General features: G+C 41.2%; 1 protein-coding gene across 4 annotated transcripts in view; it reads right to left on the minus strand.

Moving 5' to 3' along the window:
- Positions 1-12,797, minus strand: part of snx19b (sorting nexin 19b) — a 49,711-nt gene extending 36,914 nt beyond the window's left edge. For 2 of the 4 annotated variants that reach the window (XM_015952086.3, XM_070543392.1), the window contains exons 1-10: positions 12,538-12,797; positions 11,530-11,781; positions 11,214-11,408; positions 7,917-9,101; positions 4,688-4,886; positions 4,480-4,580; positions 4,272-4,391; positions 3,593-3,717; positions 2,030-2,123; positions 1,691-1,850 (exon numbers count right to left, since the gene is read on the minus strand). In XM_015952086.3, coding sequence (XP_015807572.3) covers positions 1,691-1,850; positions 2,030-2,123; positions 3,593-3,717; positions 4,272-4,391; positions 4,480-4,580; positions 4,688-4,886; positions 7,917-9,101; positions 11,214-11,408; positions 11,530-11,733 — 2,383 coding nt within the window. In that variant the 5' untranslated portion in view covers positions 11,734-11,781; positions 12,538-12,797. Of the gene's footprint in view, positions 1-1,690; positions 1,851-2,029; positions 2,124-3,592; positions 3,718-4,271; positions 4,392-4,479; positions 4,581-4,687; positions 4,887-7,916; positions 9,102-11,213; positions 11,409-11,529; positions 11,782-11,952; positions 12,501-12,537 lie in introns of those variants that run through there. The other 2 variants (XM_015952088.3, XM_015952087.3) reach the window with 2 other exon arrangements.
- Positions 12,798-15,570: the final 2,773 nt, after the last annotated feature.

The following is a 15,570-nucleotide window of genomic DNA, read 5'->3' on the forward strand; positions in this document are numbered from 1 at the left end:
CCAAAATGCGACTTATATATTTTTTTCTTCTTCATTATACATTTTATGGCTGGTGCGACTTATACTCCAGAGCGACTTATACTCCAGAAAATACGGTACTCCCCCTGGAAATGTTGTTTCAGAAGTACAATGTAAGTTTCCTTTGTAAGCTGACGGCTGTCAAATTTATTTGCCACCAAGTCAGGGGTCATTGGGTACGACTCGCCTCGCCTCTGGTGAACTGTTTAAACGAGGTACGTTTTTGGATGGCAACAAGACAGAGGTCATAGTTTTTACTCGCAATGACTGCGAGCCTCATGTCACTGAGCCTATATGAACAAACTGTAATCAGTGATCTGGGTGTAAAACTAGTCTCTGCCTTGTCATTTGATGCCCAAGTGACTGCAATAGTCAGATCCTGCATCTTTCAGCTACACCGCCTATCTAAAGTCAAGTCATTTTGAGAAAGCATTTAGAGACTGTGATGGATGCGTTTGTACTATCAAGGCTGCAGCTCCCGGTATGCAGGAATGACTTAGTCTGCAATAGCAGTCTGCAATGCTGCAGCCAGGTTCATCTATGGGGTAAAAAGATGAGAGCACATATCTCCAGTCCTTAAGAAGCCTAATCAGCACTCCTGGGATCTACCTACTCCCAAGGGAGGGGAAATTCATGTTTATGCTTGTGTTTAATTTAATATAGATATTTTCTGTTATGGATAGGGAGTTTGTAATTATGATATAGTTATTTGAGTTACCTGAATTGATTAGACTGGTTAGTTTGTATGTGAGGATGTGTGCGTTAATTGTATGTTAATTGTTCCCCTCTTGTTTGTAGAGTGGTCTGATCAGCCACTATTTAAGTTGAACCTGTTGTGTCTGAAATGGGGTTTTTCCTGGATAGTGTGTCTTGTGCTGGTGTCCTTCTGACTAATTAACATTGATTAGGTGAAGTTCATGTTAATTTTGAAGCTTCTCCAAAATAAAATGGAGTTTTCAGACTCATCAGCAGTGCTTCTCTGGCTGGTTTGTGCAAGCCCCTGACAGATATGTTGGTCGAGCCTAGGTTTAACTGCAGGTCTTGAGGGGAGCGAGCCTTTGCAATACTGGCCTGAAGAGTGGAAGAAATTCCCACTAGATATTAAACAGTCATCGACTGTCTGGAGTTTTAACGCTAAATTGAAGCAGTATTACAAATTAGTTAACTTCCTTCTGGTTTTCTTTGTTTTCTGGTTTTGCTGTTATTTTCTGGTTATATCTTGGAATATTTGTTTGTTATTTTTGTTGTTTTATTGTTTTTAAGAGTTTTGTGCATTTTGATTTTATTGTTTGAAGGGCCTTTTGGGTGTTTTGCATCATGTGACATTTATTTTTAGCATGATCTTATAGGTTGCTTCTAATTTTATGTACATGATCTATGATTTTATCATGTACTGCACTTTGGGCAGCCTTGGCTAGGATAATAACAAATCTACTTCATGTGAATGATTAGATTATTTCTTTAGAATGGATTAGTAACATCGTTTTTTGAGCAATAAAGGAACAGCTAACCTGTTCAGTCCCCTAAATTAGGCTTTAAAAGTCGATTGTTCACAGTGATTTATAGTTCTCCAACATGTTGATGGTTTTTAAGTTTTATATATTGAAACAAACTTTGAAGTTGCTCCAGGATTTCTTTAAACCCACATCAGGACAAACCGATTCTTCCTTACCATGTCCCTGACTCTGCTTTTCCCTCCTGTCCGGATACATGTAAGCAACTTCCTGTCCCAGCACTGGGCTACCCTCCAACTCCACCTCCTTTCTGATTGAAAGCTTCTCCAATTCAGTGATAAAGGCCTGAAAATCTTCCAGAAGCATCCCATTAAAAACCTGTTGGAGAAAAGCAAGAGAATCCAAATAGAAAAAGAAGTGACTGGAGTCAGTAAAGATTGTTTTTTTAAATACTAATATCAGTGGTATTGTTTGATAAAAAAAAAAGAATCCAATAGATACTTTTTTCAATTTTCCAATAGAAAAATCAAGGTGGAACTATTTGTCAGGTGACTCACTCTGTTGGTTTGGTCCCAACCAAACAGAACTGTTGGTTTAATGTCTGAGCCGTTCAGAAACGGGATGTTCTTACCGGAGGGTTTCAGACGAGACCTAGGAGCATTTAAACAAATACAGTAGATGATCAAACCCACCACATAAATTACACATAAACATTTTAAAACTGCAATCTTTAGAGAATCTATACACAAAAAACATGATGTCTGAGGGTTCGTTAACTGTTCCTTTATCCCAGAACACTTTTGTAGTGAGCTTTGTTGTCGATGTAACTAAATAAATAGTTTATTGAATCTTTTCTATTGATAAGAGTCAAGTTAGATATCCATATCCATGTTGGCTGTGCCTTCAATGTTGTAGATCCACCCAGCCACGGTGTAGATCCACCCAGCCACGGTGTAGATCCACCCAGCCACGGTGTAGATCCACACAGTCAAGGTGTAGATCCACACAGTCAAGGTGTAGATCCACACAGTCACGGTGTAGATCCACCAAGCAATGTTGTAGATCCACCCAGCCACGGTGTAGATCCACCCAGCCACGGTGTAGATCCACCCAGCCACGGTGTAGATCCACACAGTCAAGGTGTAGATCCACACAGTCAAGGTGTAGATCCACACAGTCACGGTGTAGATCCACCAAGCAATGGTGTAGATCCACCCAGCAATGGTGTAGATCCACCCAGCCATGGTGTAGATCCACCCAGCCATGGTGTAGATCCACCCAGCCATGGTGTAGATCCACACAGCCACGGTGTAGATCCACACAGTCAAGGTGTAGATCCACACAGCCACGGTGTAGATCCACACAGTCAAGGTGTAGATCCACACAGTCACGGTGTAGATCCACCAAGCAATGGTGTAGATCCACCCAGCAATGGTGTAGATCCACCCAATCAAGGTGTAGATCCACCCAGTCAAGGTGTAGATCCACCAAGTCAAGGTGTAGATCCACCCAGCCATGGTGTAGATCCACCCAGTCAAGGTGTAGATCCACACAACCATGGTGTAGATCCACCCAGTCAAGGTGTAGATCCACACAACCATGGTGTAGATTCACCCAGTCAAGGTGTAGATCCACCCAGCCATGGTGTAGATCCACACAGCCCTTGTGTAGATCCACACAGGTACAGTGTAGATCCACCCAGGTCAAAAGGGTGTATATCCATCAGCTTTTTGAATTCCAAGATGTTCTTGTAGATTTGCTAAGTCGGGCTGGTGTTCATGTCTTATATCCTACTGCCATCTCTCAATATAAGTGTCCTGCTTTTATAATGATACTTTGAGTCATGACTCATTTAAATTTGAAAAAAAACTTTAAAACAAACTTTAATTAAAAAGTTTTTTAATATAACATTTAGACAAAGGTAATTAAAAGCCTCAAGTTTGTAGTAAATATATCCCTTTATACTAGGGAGGTATTTTTCAACATTCTAACACAAATCCAGCTAACGCACTTCATTTGAAATATTCCAATCCTAAAAGACACATCTACAGAAAACAACTTATGCAGCTGAATCAACCCTCTCCTAGCAAGTCAGATAAGAAACAAAATACCAATCATACCTACTCTTCTTCTCCGTGCACAACTTCCCTCCATCCACCTCTGCCTCATTGTCCTCAGTTGGACTCTGGAGTTCTGACCGAGGAAATGCAGTCTTCAGGGTGTCCACAATAGCATTCACCACAATCTACAGACAGAAACACACATACACACAGATTTATACATTATTGTCCAGAGACAAGTCTCATCAGCCTCACAAGTTTTAACAATGAAGATGTCACCAGAATTAAATCTGATCTGTGGAAAAACAATCTGAGTTTGGATGTAAAGGAACATTTAACAAAGAATGACTGGACTTCAAATATACAATACTAAAACAACAGAAGTCAATGAAATGTTGATTATTTGGCTATCACCTGCAGCAGATCGGAAAAGGAACCCATGACTGACATGTTTAACTAGTCTGAGGTAAGTTAGCACAAGTTCTAGTTTTGTGCAACACAACAAGCCACCCAGCCATGGTGCAGAGCCTAAAAGCCTGGATAATACACACAAAATAATCATACTATGTTTTATTTATTTATGCATCTTTTTTTACAAAAACAGCTAAATCAGAGGAAATAAATCAGGATTGTGTATGAATACGTACTTTTATTTGTGCTGCTACACCACAGTATAAAAATTATTTTGCACACAAGTGAACCGGAAAAGAAAAAGACCTGATCAGAATAGAAGTCCTACCTTGTCTATGCGTGACACAATGAAAGGCTTTTTAACAAAAGCAATCCTGGCATCTGTGTTGAGAGCAAGGAACTCCTGCATCTCCTCACTGGTGGATATTTCAGGAATGGCACAAAGTTGCTGGAAGATAACCAGACCCAGCAGTACATTTGTAAGTGTGACAGTAGAGCAGAAAAAAACAGGGGAGATGAAATTAAAGCACACCGACCTTTAGAAAGGTCTCAAGGAAACCTTTCCTGGCCTCGATCTTGTCACTGTCCATGTTTCCAAACGGCATGTCTGGAAATAATTTCTTTGGGCCTTTCACACCTGGAACAGATCAAAGACCAAACAAATCAGAGAAATTCAAAAAGTGTGCATGGCTTTCCAAATCATCACCCTTTAAAAGCTGACTCAAGCAGAACAGAAGACAAAACCTTTGATACGTCTCCGCAGTTCGGTTTTCTCCTCCAGCCTAGTCTGCAGGTTGAGGAACTCGCTGTATCGCCTGTTGACCATGTGATAGGCTACAGGCTGGATGGACAACGGATTCTCCCCACTGGCTTGAATGACTTCTACATCCTCAGAGCTTGGCTGGATGCTTCCTGGGGTCTCACAACCCACTGATGTCTCATACTGAAGACCAAAACAGCTGCAGGTGAGGCATTCACACTGTTCATGTCTGATACACGTTACACAGAGAGGACCGTTCTGGATCAGCGTCACATTAAAGCACAGCTCTAAGCAAGAGTATGTGAGTGGCTGTGGTCAGCAGGTTTTAAGCTACACACAATCCCAGTTCAGCACAATGAAACCATCTATAAGACAACATTTTTACTAGTAGATTTAATAAGAGACCACTGAAACAAAGCAGTTCTATTAGTAAATTTTCTGTTAGACTATGGTGAAGCTCAAAACAGCGCAGATAATGTATAAAGTAAGAAATAAATTGCTTCCAAAAGAAATCTGTTCATTGTTCAAAGAATGAGAAGGTGGGTATGACTTAAGAGGGAAGTGTAATTTAAAAATACAAAGTGCTAGAACAACTTTAAAAACTGTCAAACGCAATTGCAGGAGTTAAATTATGGAACAGTCTAACAGAAGAGATCAAAGAAACATAAACCAGTTTAAAGTAAAATATAAAAACCTAATTTTAAATAAGTATAAGGATGAAGAAAACAGGGTTAAACCAGGACGGTAATGCGGCTGGTTATGCTGCTGTGCTTCTTTTTCGATGTTTTTTGGTTTGTTTGGGTTTTCTTTTTTCTCCATAACTGGTGAATCTGCAAATTTACACATTCTCTGTTTTCCATATGTTGTTTTGTTTTTTATATATATATTTTTCATATGTTGTTTGTTTAATTTAAGATTGAAAGAAAATTAAATGAATAAGAGGTCAAACTTGGGGGTACGGATAAATAAGTAAATACTACTCCTTTTCAAACAAATAATGGAATTGTATTTTGTAATGATACATGTGTGAAATGTTTGAAATAAAAATGAACTGAACTGAAATTTTACACATTTCATTTGCTGGTGTGACAAACTAGTCTTTCATTCAAGCCTCACTACTTCTGGTTCCAATCAGAGCTGATAGTGAGGAGCTTTTTCCTTTTTCCATTTCCTAGAGCGACTGTTGGGTAACAGATCAAATCTGCACATCAAGCAGCGCTGGCAGACCCTTTCATGTGAGGCTTCAGAACAAAAACCTCAAACTGCACCAAGAACAACCTCATGAAGCCTGCTCTGCCCTACCTGGGCCACACCTGGCCACGACTACTGCACCTCCACTATCACATTTACCAGACCACCAGGACAGGGCGATGCCTTTCTCACCTTTAAAGAACTAAAACAAGTTCTTTACATTCTTTCACCTTCCATAAAGCCTTTTGTAATGATTGTACGTTTAATGAACCGTTTCCTCCGTTTCCACATTTCTCAGAAGAAAACATGTTTAAAACACGTCATGTAAACTGGAACCCCTGTGGATTTATGTCTAATGCAGATGATTGGACTCATAAATAATCTGTAATTATTACTATTTAGATACTCGGTGTGGAAAAACTGACAGGAACACAATCAACGGATCCGGTTCCTTCAGACAGAATTGTGGGTGATTAACTGGTGTTTAAACGCCTAAAGAATAATAACAGAAAATGAGCTAGCCAACACTTAAAGCGGGAACATTTTTCCTATTTTATTTTTGGGGGGGGTTACTTTTTATGCTATGTTCCACACGACTTCACCAACAATAACAGTGAAACAAGAGAAGGCCTAAAAGCTAACAGCAAGAAGTGAACCCTGCCGTGTTCCTGGTCATGTGTCTGTGTGCCTTTAGTTTATGTTTATGTATTTAGCAGACGCTTTTGTCCAAAGCGTCTAATCGGCATGTTGCCCTTGAGGCTAACAACAACAACAACAACTTGACATCAATCATGGAGAGGAGGGAACAAAGGAGTGGACAGTAGAGGGGGGGACGGGTGCAGGGAGGGTGCTAGTTTAGACGATGCTCTCTGAAGAGCAGGGTCTTCAGGAGTTTCTTGAAAATTGAAAAGGAAGCCGCTGTTCTGGTGGTGCTTGGTAGGTCATTCCACATTTGTGGAACGATGCATGAGAAGCGTCTGGATTGTCCTGAGCGTGGTGTAGGCACTGCTAGCCGACAATCCTGTGATGACCGGAGCGGCCGGGCCGAGACGCAAGCCTTTGCAGGAGGATTCAGGTAGATGGGAGCCGTACCATCTCAGACTTTGTATGCTAGTGTTAGCAATTTGAATTTGATGTGTGCTGCTAGCGGTAGCCAGTGGAGCTCAATGAACAGAGGGGTGACATGAGCTCTCTTTGGCTGATTGAAGACCAGATGCGCCGCTGCGTTCTGGACCATTTGAAGAGGTCTCACAGTACAGCCAGGAAGACCAGTTAGAAGGACATTGCAGTAATCGAGGCGGGAGATGACAGTAGATTGTACCAGGAGCTGGGTGGCACGTTGTGTTAGGTATGGTCAGATCTTTCGTACGCTATACAGCGCAAAGCGGCATGAACGAGCAATAGAGGTACCAGGATCTTTTAGTTAACTAGGGATGCACAATATATTGGCATCAATATCAGTATCGGCCGATGTTAGTCCTTTTTTAACATATCGGTATCGGTGTGATAAATAAACCGGGCTGATGTTAACAACAATATTTTTCCATCTTGTTTCCATTTGTTTATCTGTTTCAGAGGGAGAGGGGGTGATGTGTATTTGTTTAGTCATGTGACAGTGATTGTAATCATCTTGGAAGTGTAAATGTGTGTGGTGTGTGAACATAATAACATAAATTCAGCTTTAATAGGTTTCATTCTATACAAAATCTGCAGAATTAAAAAGTATTAATGACAGTATATCGGTATCGGCAAATATCAGTTATCGACCATAACAGTGATGTTAATATCGGATATTGGTATCGGCCCAAAAATTTCATATTGGTGCATCACTAGTGTTAACCAAGTAAAACTGTCATGGCTGAACCTGCAAACCTTCAAAAACATCTTTAAACAAACTCAGTTCTGGTTTTAAGGTCATCTCTGGGTTGTAACATTTGAATCTTACGTGATTTAGAGACATTGCAGATGAACACTACCAGTCAAGTGGATTACAGAGCAGCTGGTTTAGAGCATGTCACTCACTTTGATGGTATAGAGCGTGTAGGGATGCGAGCCAGTTCCTCTGTGCTCCTTAGCAGTGATGGTGCCTGTGATGCGAAGGTTCTGGATGACGACTGGTCCTTCAGGGCTGCTGAGGGGCTCAAAGCTGAACGTTGACACTGGAGAACCAGTCTGCAGTGGACTTGTGATAGTCAGTTCATTTGGAATACCCGTTCCAGTCTGCTCTACTCCTAAAAGCAGATTCCTGTCTGGGTTTTCCACAAAGGAGCTACCCTCTCTGTTCTGTTCCTGAAGGATGCTGATGCTGTAAGGCTCCTCTGTTCTCTGGACCAAAGATGTACCCCTGTCAGCAGGACACTCCACAAGTATTGAATTTACCAGGACTTTAGGACATGAGACATCTTCCAAGTCCACTTCATTACTGCTTTCAGCAGCTGTAGGAAACTCTTTGGAGCCATCATACAGATCCTCTTGTTGACCCATCATGAGCAGCGAGTCGGTGGAACTTGGTTTATAGCTGGCTAAAGGAGAGTCCAAGTCTGAGTCATTTTCCTGGTAGAAAGGGTTTAACTTTCTCCCTCCCATGTAATGCCTTAAAAAGGATTGAGTATCTTCATCTTCTTCAGCAAACACATGTACCTCCTCAGAGTCCGCCTCATCGTGGGCAGTGGGCTCAGGAACAGTCAGGTCTGTGGTGTCAATCTGCTCCATTTCTGTCCCAGGTGGAGAAACCTCACTATTCATCTCAGGTGCAAGTGTTGCCTGCTGAGGTGGAGCCTCCTCAGACTCAGTGGAAGGTGGAGGGTGGGAAGAAGTTGGTGACTCTTCTGCTCTTGTTTCATGTGCTGTGCTGGATGTACCAAGAATTTCAATCAAAACTTGGTTCAACCAGTCTGGGTCAGATAACTTAGCAACAACAGAGAGGAGGACGTTGCAGGTAATGAGCTCTCCAACAACAAAGCGTCCCGTACGGGTTTCTAAATGAGGCGATGGCACCAAAACATGCAACAACAAATCCACAACCGCTCTGACATAGTTGAGTTCTTCCATGTCACCGTTCATGGTGATGTGGGGCGTAGTGATATTGGAATACGCTTTCCACAGCTGGTTCTTCTCTGTGGGATGGTTTTCTACCACCAGCTGCTTGGCTCTTAGATAGTCCTGCAGGTGACCTCCCAGCAGGTTAAGGAACTTCTGGGTCAGTTCCTGCAGGGAATAATTACTCATTAATAAAAAAAAAGTTTGGTTTTTAAAGTCTGAAACTTCACATTATTCTTATTTCTATTGGTGTCTGGTAGAAATGGAGCATGCTGAGACCTACAACATGGCCATGATTATGGCTTGGAAAAGATCTATATGCAAATGTATTCAATACAAAATAAAAGGAGACAAAACAAAAATAGCCTATAAAAGCAAACGACTAAAAATACAGCTGTAGAGGTAAACCAGTGAAGGGCTTTCTACAGCCAATATTAAAGTCAAGGCATCAGATGGCTAATTTAAGAGTATTTCTCTTTTCCGATGGCAAAACAAAACAGAATGGAAGTGAACGGGGCTATAAAAGTTATTTTCTAATCTGCTTTGCCTTACGCTCTGAATCACACAATTGTTGTAATTATGTGTGTTTGGAATGTTTGTCACCTAATTTTACATTTATTAGCTTGTAAAAATTCCTAATCTACAAATTACAAGTTGAATATATGACATGACAGGTGGTTTTCTCCACGTTCAAGGTTCTTCTTTCATCCTGGAACAAGGATGTGAAGCTCGCTAAACTCACAGCGATTGTTTTTCTCCTTGTCTGGTTTGATGACGCCAGGCACTTGTAGTCCTCTACTAGCCTGGTAAGCCATCCTACATATGTGAATTTATGGTCAGGCCAGGACTCAATGATGGCTCTCAGTCGTGGGGCAGAATCTATGGTTCTTTTTCAAATGGTCTCTGCATGCTGTTGGACAACAAACAACATGATGTACTCACAGCAACGGATGTCAGTCAACGGGGACGTCACGTCCACCATACTTTTTTGAAGAAAACGAAAATACTTTTTTTTTTCTTTAAAAAAACTGCTTAAAGTATCTTTCCGGAGTTTTCCCCTTTCAGAAATGATGCATGATTTTCCAGAAATCCATAAAAGTGATTATCTTGTCATGTACTGTGATATGATGTAAGCAATACGTCTTTTTTTTTTTGCTAAGCACGCCCCCTGCCCCACAGAGCTCCATGCAATAGGAAACTGAGCGCCGACCAGAACTAACCAATAGCGTTAGACTACCGCTTACATGCTTCAAATTTAAGGAATACCTCGCCTGATGCAGAGTTGATGAACTTTTCACGGACAAATAAGCGTTTAAAATATAAATATATGAGAAGACAACATGAAATGAGAATAATACTCGTAAAACAACGTGTTTTAGTTGTTTGTCGGCTACTGAAGCACATTTATAAAGAGAAACGTGAAGTCGCCATCTTAAAAAAATGGAAGGAGTGTGATATGCTTGTCAGCCACTAGATGGTGCCATCGGAAAAGAGAAATACTCCGAAACAAGACTTTACCGCTTTATGCTCTTGACTCAAAAAAAAGCCCAAATCTAAATAGTCCAAAGTTGATACCAAAGCGGTTTCCAACATGCCATCGCCATCTTAGTTGCAATAACATCCTGTCAGAGCGCTGTGATTGGCCCACCAATCCAGGAAAGTGCAGTGATTGGCCAGCCACCAGACTGGCCGGGGCTGTGGAGGTTCCAATAGAGAGTGGCTGGACTGACATGTAGAGAAAAATCATTTTGCTTTGGCAACTGGTGGTCGAGATTTCTAGGCTAGTCCTCTACGTGTTTTCACACAAAACCTAAAATAACTTTTGCCACCTGTCAAAAAAAGTGCTTTGTGGCATCAAAATGTGTTTTTAAAACTCACGGACATCATAATTTAAATCCATGGTACATATCACACAGGCTCAGAAAATAACTTATCACTCATTCATTTTTTTTTTAAAGTTGGGGACTCATGAACTGGAAGTAGACGGGGGGACTTTTGCCAATTATGCGCCAACATCGGCTCCACTCCACTCCGCCCGCCCGCCCAAGCCTGGCTGCGTTCGTTCCACACTGCCTTAGGAATGCAGACATGATCGAGCACACAGGTGGTCTGTCGGCTGTGATGTCATGACCGCTACTCCGAGCACGTGGGCGAGGCAAATTTTTTTGGCAAAAAAGGGAAAAGTATTTTGCAGATTTTCAGACTCAAGTCTCGGCAGAGGCCTGGCCTTCTCCCAGTTTACATACATTGCATGTGTGCACAAGTTTTTAAGCTTCTTACTTTCCTATCGATACGTCTGGCACGCTGTTTCAGCTCCGTGGCCAAGCAGAGCATGGCTTCTTCAACTTCCATTTCAAATTGGCACTCCAAGGACACAGTAGAGTACCAGGAAGTGACAAAGTCCCTGATGATTTTTTTCACTGTATTATGGATCTCCTTGTCTAAATGTTGCTCTTCCTCTGCAGAAGGAGGCACCTGGAACATAACAAAGTCATGTGTAGATGGATATGAGGCGATGTATGTTGAGGTCATCTTGCATTTGTCTGATTGTTATTATAAATAAAAAGCAAAAACTATGACTTCATTGTACATGCACCTGTTCCAGGATGATAAATCTCTCCAGGTGAATCATGGTGTTTGACTGCAAAATGGCCTGCGAGCCGAACCAACCACTGATCACCAGCAGCAGGCTGGTGAATACACACAGAAGCCAGACGTTGACCAGCAAGTGAAACAGCACAAACCATGCCAACAGCACACCAAAGCCCAGCAAGCTTCTTTGTCCCAACACATCAGCCATGTTCTTCCTCCTCAAACACGATCACACTAGCCAGGAACGCATCACATCCTGAAAAACAAAACAGAGAATAAAACACAGATTTTGTAACATTCGTGAGAGACAGATGTATACGTGTGTGGGATTCACAGAGCCTGCATAGACGCAGATGAAGGTTCAGGCCTCCACTAAAGTACTTTTTCATAAAAATCACATCCAAATGAAAGCTCAGAAACACTTCACCTTAATCTGAGAGTCTGAACAGCTGCTCCACGTTCTGCTGTTAGAAATAAACTATCAGATTAATAGTCTGACTGCAGCAGAAAAGCTCAACTATAAATTTCTCGACTATTCACGTTCACAAATCTCGTGATGATTCAGTAATAAATAACCATTAACGCAGTAAATCATTACACCACTTTGAAGGTAGCGACGTCAGATCTACTGCTGTTAATGGTTCTGTTAAACAACACAAAACACCCACCAACGGAAGGATTTGCTACCGATGTAAAAACGAGTTTACAAGCACTCAACAGATGTTTGTTTGTCATTAGGCCTGACCCTAAACTAGCATCTGTTTTGAAAAACACTTAGCTATTAAACCAACTAAAACCGAATGAAACTTGGTGCCATCGCAGTGTATTACATATAACCGGATTCAAAGGCTAATTGAGGATCAGAGGTTATTTAAACTGCGTATAATCTTGTCAGATAGCACACAGCAAGCTTCGGCTAATTAGCATTATGCTAACGCGTCAGCTACATCATTAGTGACGGAGCGGCTACGTCCGTAGCGACAAATTAACAATAAAAATTAAAATAAATAACCTGTTTGGTCTGTCACGGTACAGTGAGCGTTTCTGACCTCACTTACTTATGTTTACTTCCTGCCTTATTGTGACGTCAGCCGCTAAGACTCTTGGGAGATATAGTTTAAGCACCTCTGAGCTATGCTGAGTGTAGGCCTGCATACCTTACCCTTCCCCACCTTTTTGAACCAAATTAGTTAGAAACTGGGAAAGACGTATTTCTAAGTTAATACTTAAAATGTTGTGATCAGCAACACCACACTCACCATTTACAATACAGAACACTTATTTATCAGACTTCAATAAATAAATATAAGTTTTCTGTTGCAAACGGAAATCAACTATAGCTCAAATAATTCCCAAAAACTAACAACAAAGAACAAATATCATTCTTTCTTATAAATAAAATACATTTAAATTCTTAGCAATTTTATTGCTGTGTCAGAGACATTCAAATTACAAATCACAACCTGTTCTAAGATATATATATATATATATATATATATATATATATATATATATATATATATATATATATATATATAAATTAATCGCAATTAATAACAACATTGCCTATCATAGCTATGCTGATGACACCCAGATCTACCTAGCCTTATCACCTAGTGACTGTCGTCCACTGGACTCACTCTGTCTGTGCCTAGAGCATGTAAACGACTGGGTGCAGTCAAACTTCCTTCAACTAAAAAAAGACTAGACTGAAGTCATTGTCTTTGGCAACAAGAGGGATAGAATGGATGTTATTGCTGTAACATCCAGAAAAGAACAATTTTGACCTACACATTGACCACATAGTGACCTACAGACATAATTCCACTATCTAGGTGGAGTTGCTACTTCTTCCGGCTCTTGGAGGGTGCAGATGCTTTTTTTCCCTCCTCTCCTCCAAGTCTTATCCTCAAGGCCTTTGTCTGTCTGTGTGTGCTGGGTGCACGGCTGCTTCTGCATTTTTCTGGAAACTGGAAACTGAAATTCACTTAAATGGATCTCGTCAGTTGGTCTCTCAACGCGATTGATAAAAATTTTTCAACGATGAGAACGGGAGAAGGGGCTCCCGGATGCCCTGCCGGGACAGACCCAGTTGGACACATCATGGGCTCCTGGAAACAGTGGAACTTGATCTGCCTTTCTCAGCTGTCTGTGGAGGACTCTGAAGACGTGTGGATATTCGTGGTTTTGGTGTCAGGTTTCCTGCTCATTGGCCTTGGAGGCTACCTGGCTTACCGGAAAATTAACGAGCTGTCGAGGAATATTGATCCCGGAGCTCAGAGATGGTTTGCACCGCGCTGTGAATTCACAGACAAATAATTGTCGAGATGAATCGTAAGCTTGGGACTTTGGCGGAGATTCATTCTTTGGCACAAAAGATGGATGCCATCAAGGAGAGAGTGGACGAATCAGCACGGATTGGGACAGATTAATGTCCATTATTGGGATTTTGAGAGGTTGAGGGCCAACAAATTGTAAGACAGGGAGGAAATTATCTCTGTCTGGCCCCAAAACAATTTCTAATCAGAATCTGGCGCCCTTGAGCCAGCAAGGCTCCAATGAAAACTCCACCCTCAGAAGATATATGGAATGTGCCGTCGCTATGGCAACTCAACTCTGTGTCCTTTCCCAGCCTGGGCGGGACTGGGGGAAGGCCGCTGAAACGTTCCAGAGTCACTGCAACCCTCTATTCCTCAATGCTCCTCCCCCTATCCACACTGAGGTGACATGCGCTGCTTCTATCGTGGCTGCAGGAACTGAAGTAGGGATAGTCCCAACCCACCACCCCACCTAGTGGACACTTATGTTGTGTTGTCTGAAGTCTGTTGCATATATGTTTGAGGTGGGTTTTTTTTGCAGAGCAAAGCTGCCCTCCCTGTGGAGGGTAACTCTGAAGTGCCTTTTTTCCCCTCCACCTGAACCAATCCTCATGTAACCCTCTTATCTCTATTAAGGTAGCGCGACTCAGGGTTGCGAATGACCACAGTCACCAATTCTTGTCATGTGTCTTGCCCATGTATGTCTGATCTCTGAATTGTGTGTACTGAAACTTTCATTTCCCTCTGGGATTAATAAAGTATCTTTGATTTGATTTGATTGATTGATCTTCTAACACCCAGAAGATTCTGCAGTACTTGTTGACATTCCATGAGGACAAGATTGTCAAACTCATCTCAGACTGCTGGATTCGACACTCTGAATGAAAAGTGAACTTTTACAACTCTTAAGTTAAATAAGCATTAAATAGTCATATGGCTGAATGAACCAGATGTTATATGAAACGTCTGAATGTTCCGTGGCTAATTCAGTGAAGTTGAAATGAATATTATTATTACAATGATCCATTTATATGTTATGATCAGTAATGTTTGATTTAACAAGTTAATCATTATCTACACTCATACACAATGTTCATTAGATGCAAATTCAGGTTGAGGTCACCTCACATAAAGTTTAAAGATTCTTTATTCACAGAACAAAAACATCAGGTGTGGTTTCTGAGGGATGTTTGGTAAAGCCTAAAACATGTCAAATTCTGATTCACAGAAATGAAAACTAGAGTGCCCCACTCCCTCCCAGCTCCCTGATTGGTTGAGAGAAGTCAATCATCTTCTGGCTAAATGGAAATACACACTCACACAAGTGAGATATCAAATCGATCGACTTGGCCTAAGGAATCCATCCATCTACATATAAATCCATACATGCTTCTATGCATCCATCCATCCAATAAACCGTCTAACATCCATCCAACAATCCATCCGTCATTTCATTCATCCAACCATTCATCCATCCCATATCAAGTCTGAACATATGTTAATCTATCAGTTTCAGATATCAGCAAATATTTCTAAATTCACAGTTCAGCCAATTGTAAAAATGTACCCGTTAAACTATTATCATTCAAATGCCAGCTGTTGAACATTTCAAATTTCGAGTTTTTAATCATTGTTCAAAGATTAAAGTTTTCTGCATTTTTTGTCCATTCTTCACCTATATTCTGAGCTTTATTACACTTGTTGGTGATTTTTGCTTCTACATCTTT

This window comes from Nothobranchius furzeri, chromosome 13, assembly GCF_043380555.1.
Source record: "Nothobranchius furzeri strain GRZ-AD chromosome 13, NfurGRZ-RIMD1, whole genome shotgun sequence".
NCBI classification, from domain to species: Eukaryota; Metazoa; Chordata; class Actinopteri; order Cyprinodontiformes; family Nothobranchiidae; genus Nothobranchius; species Nothobranchius furzeri.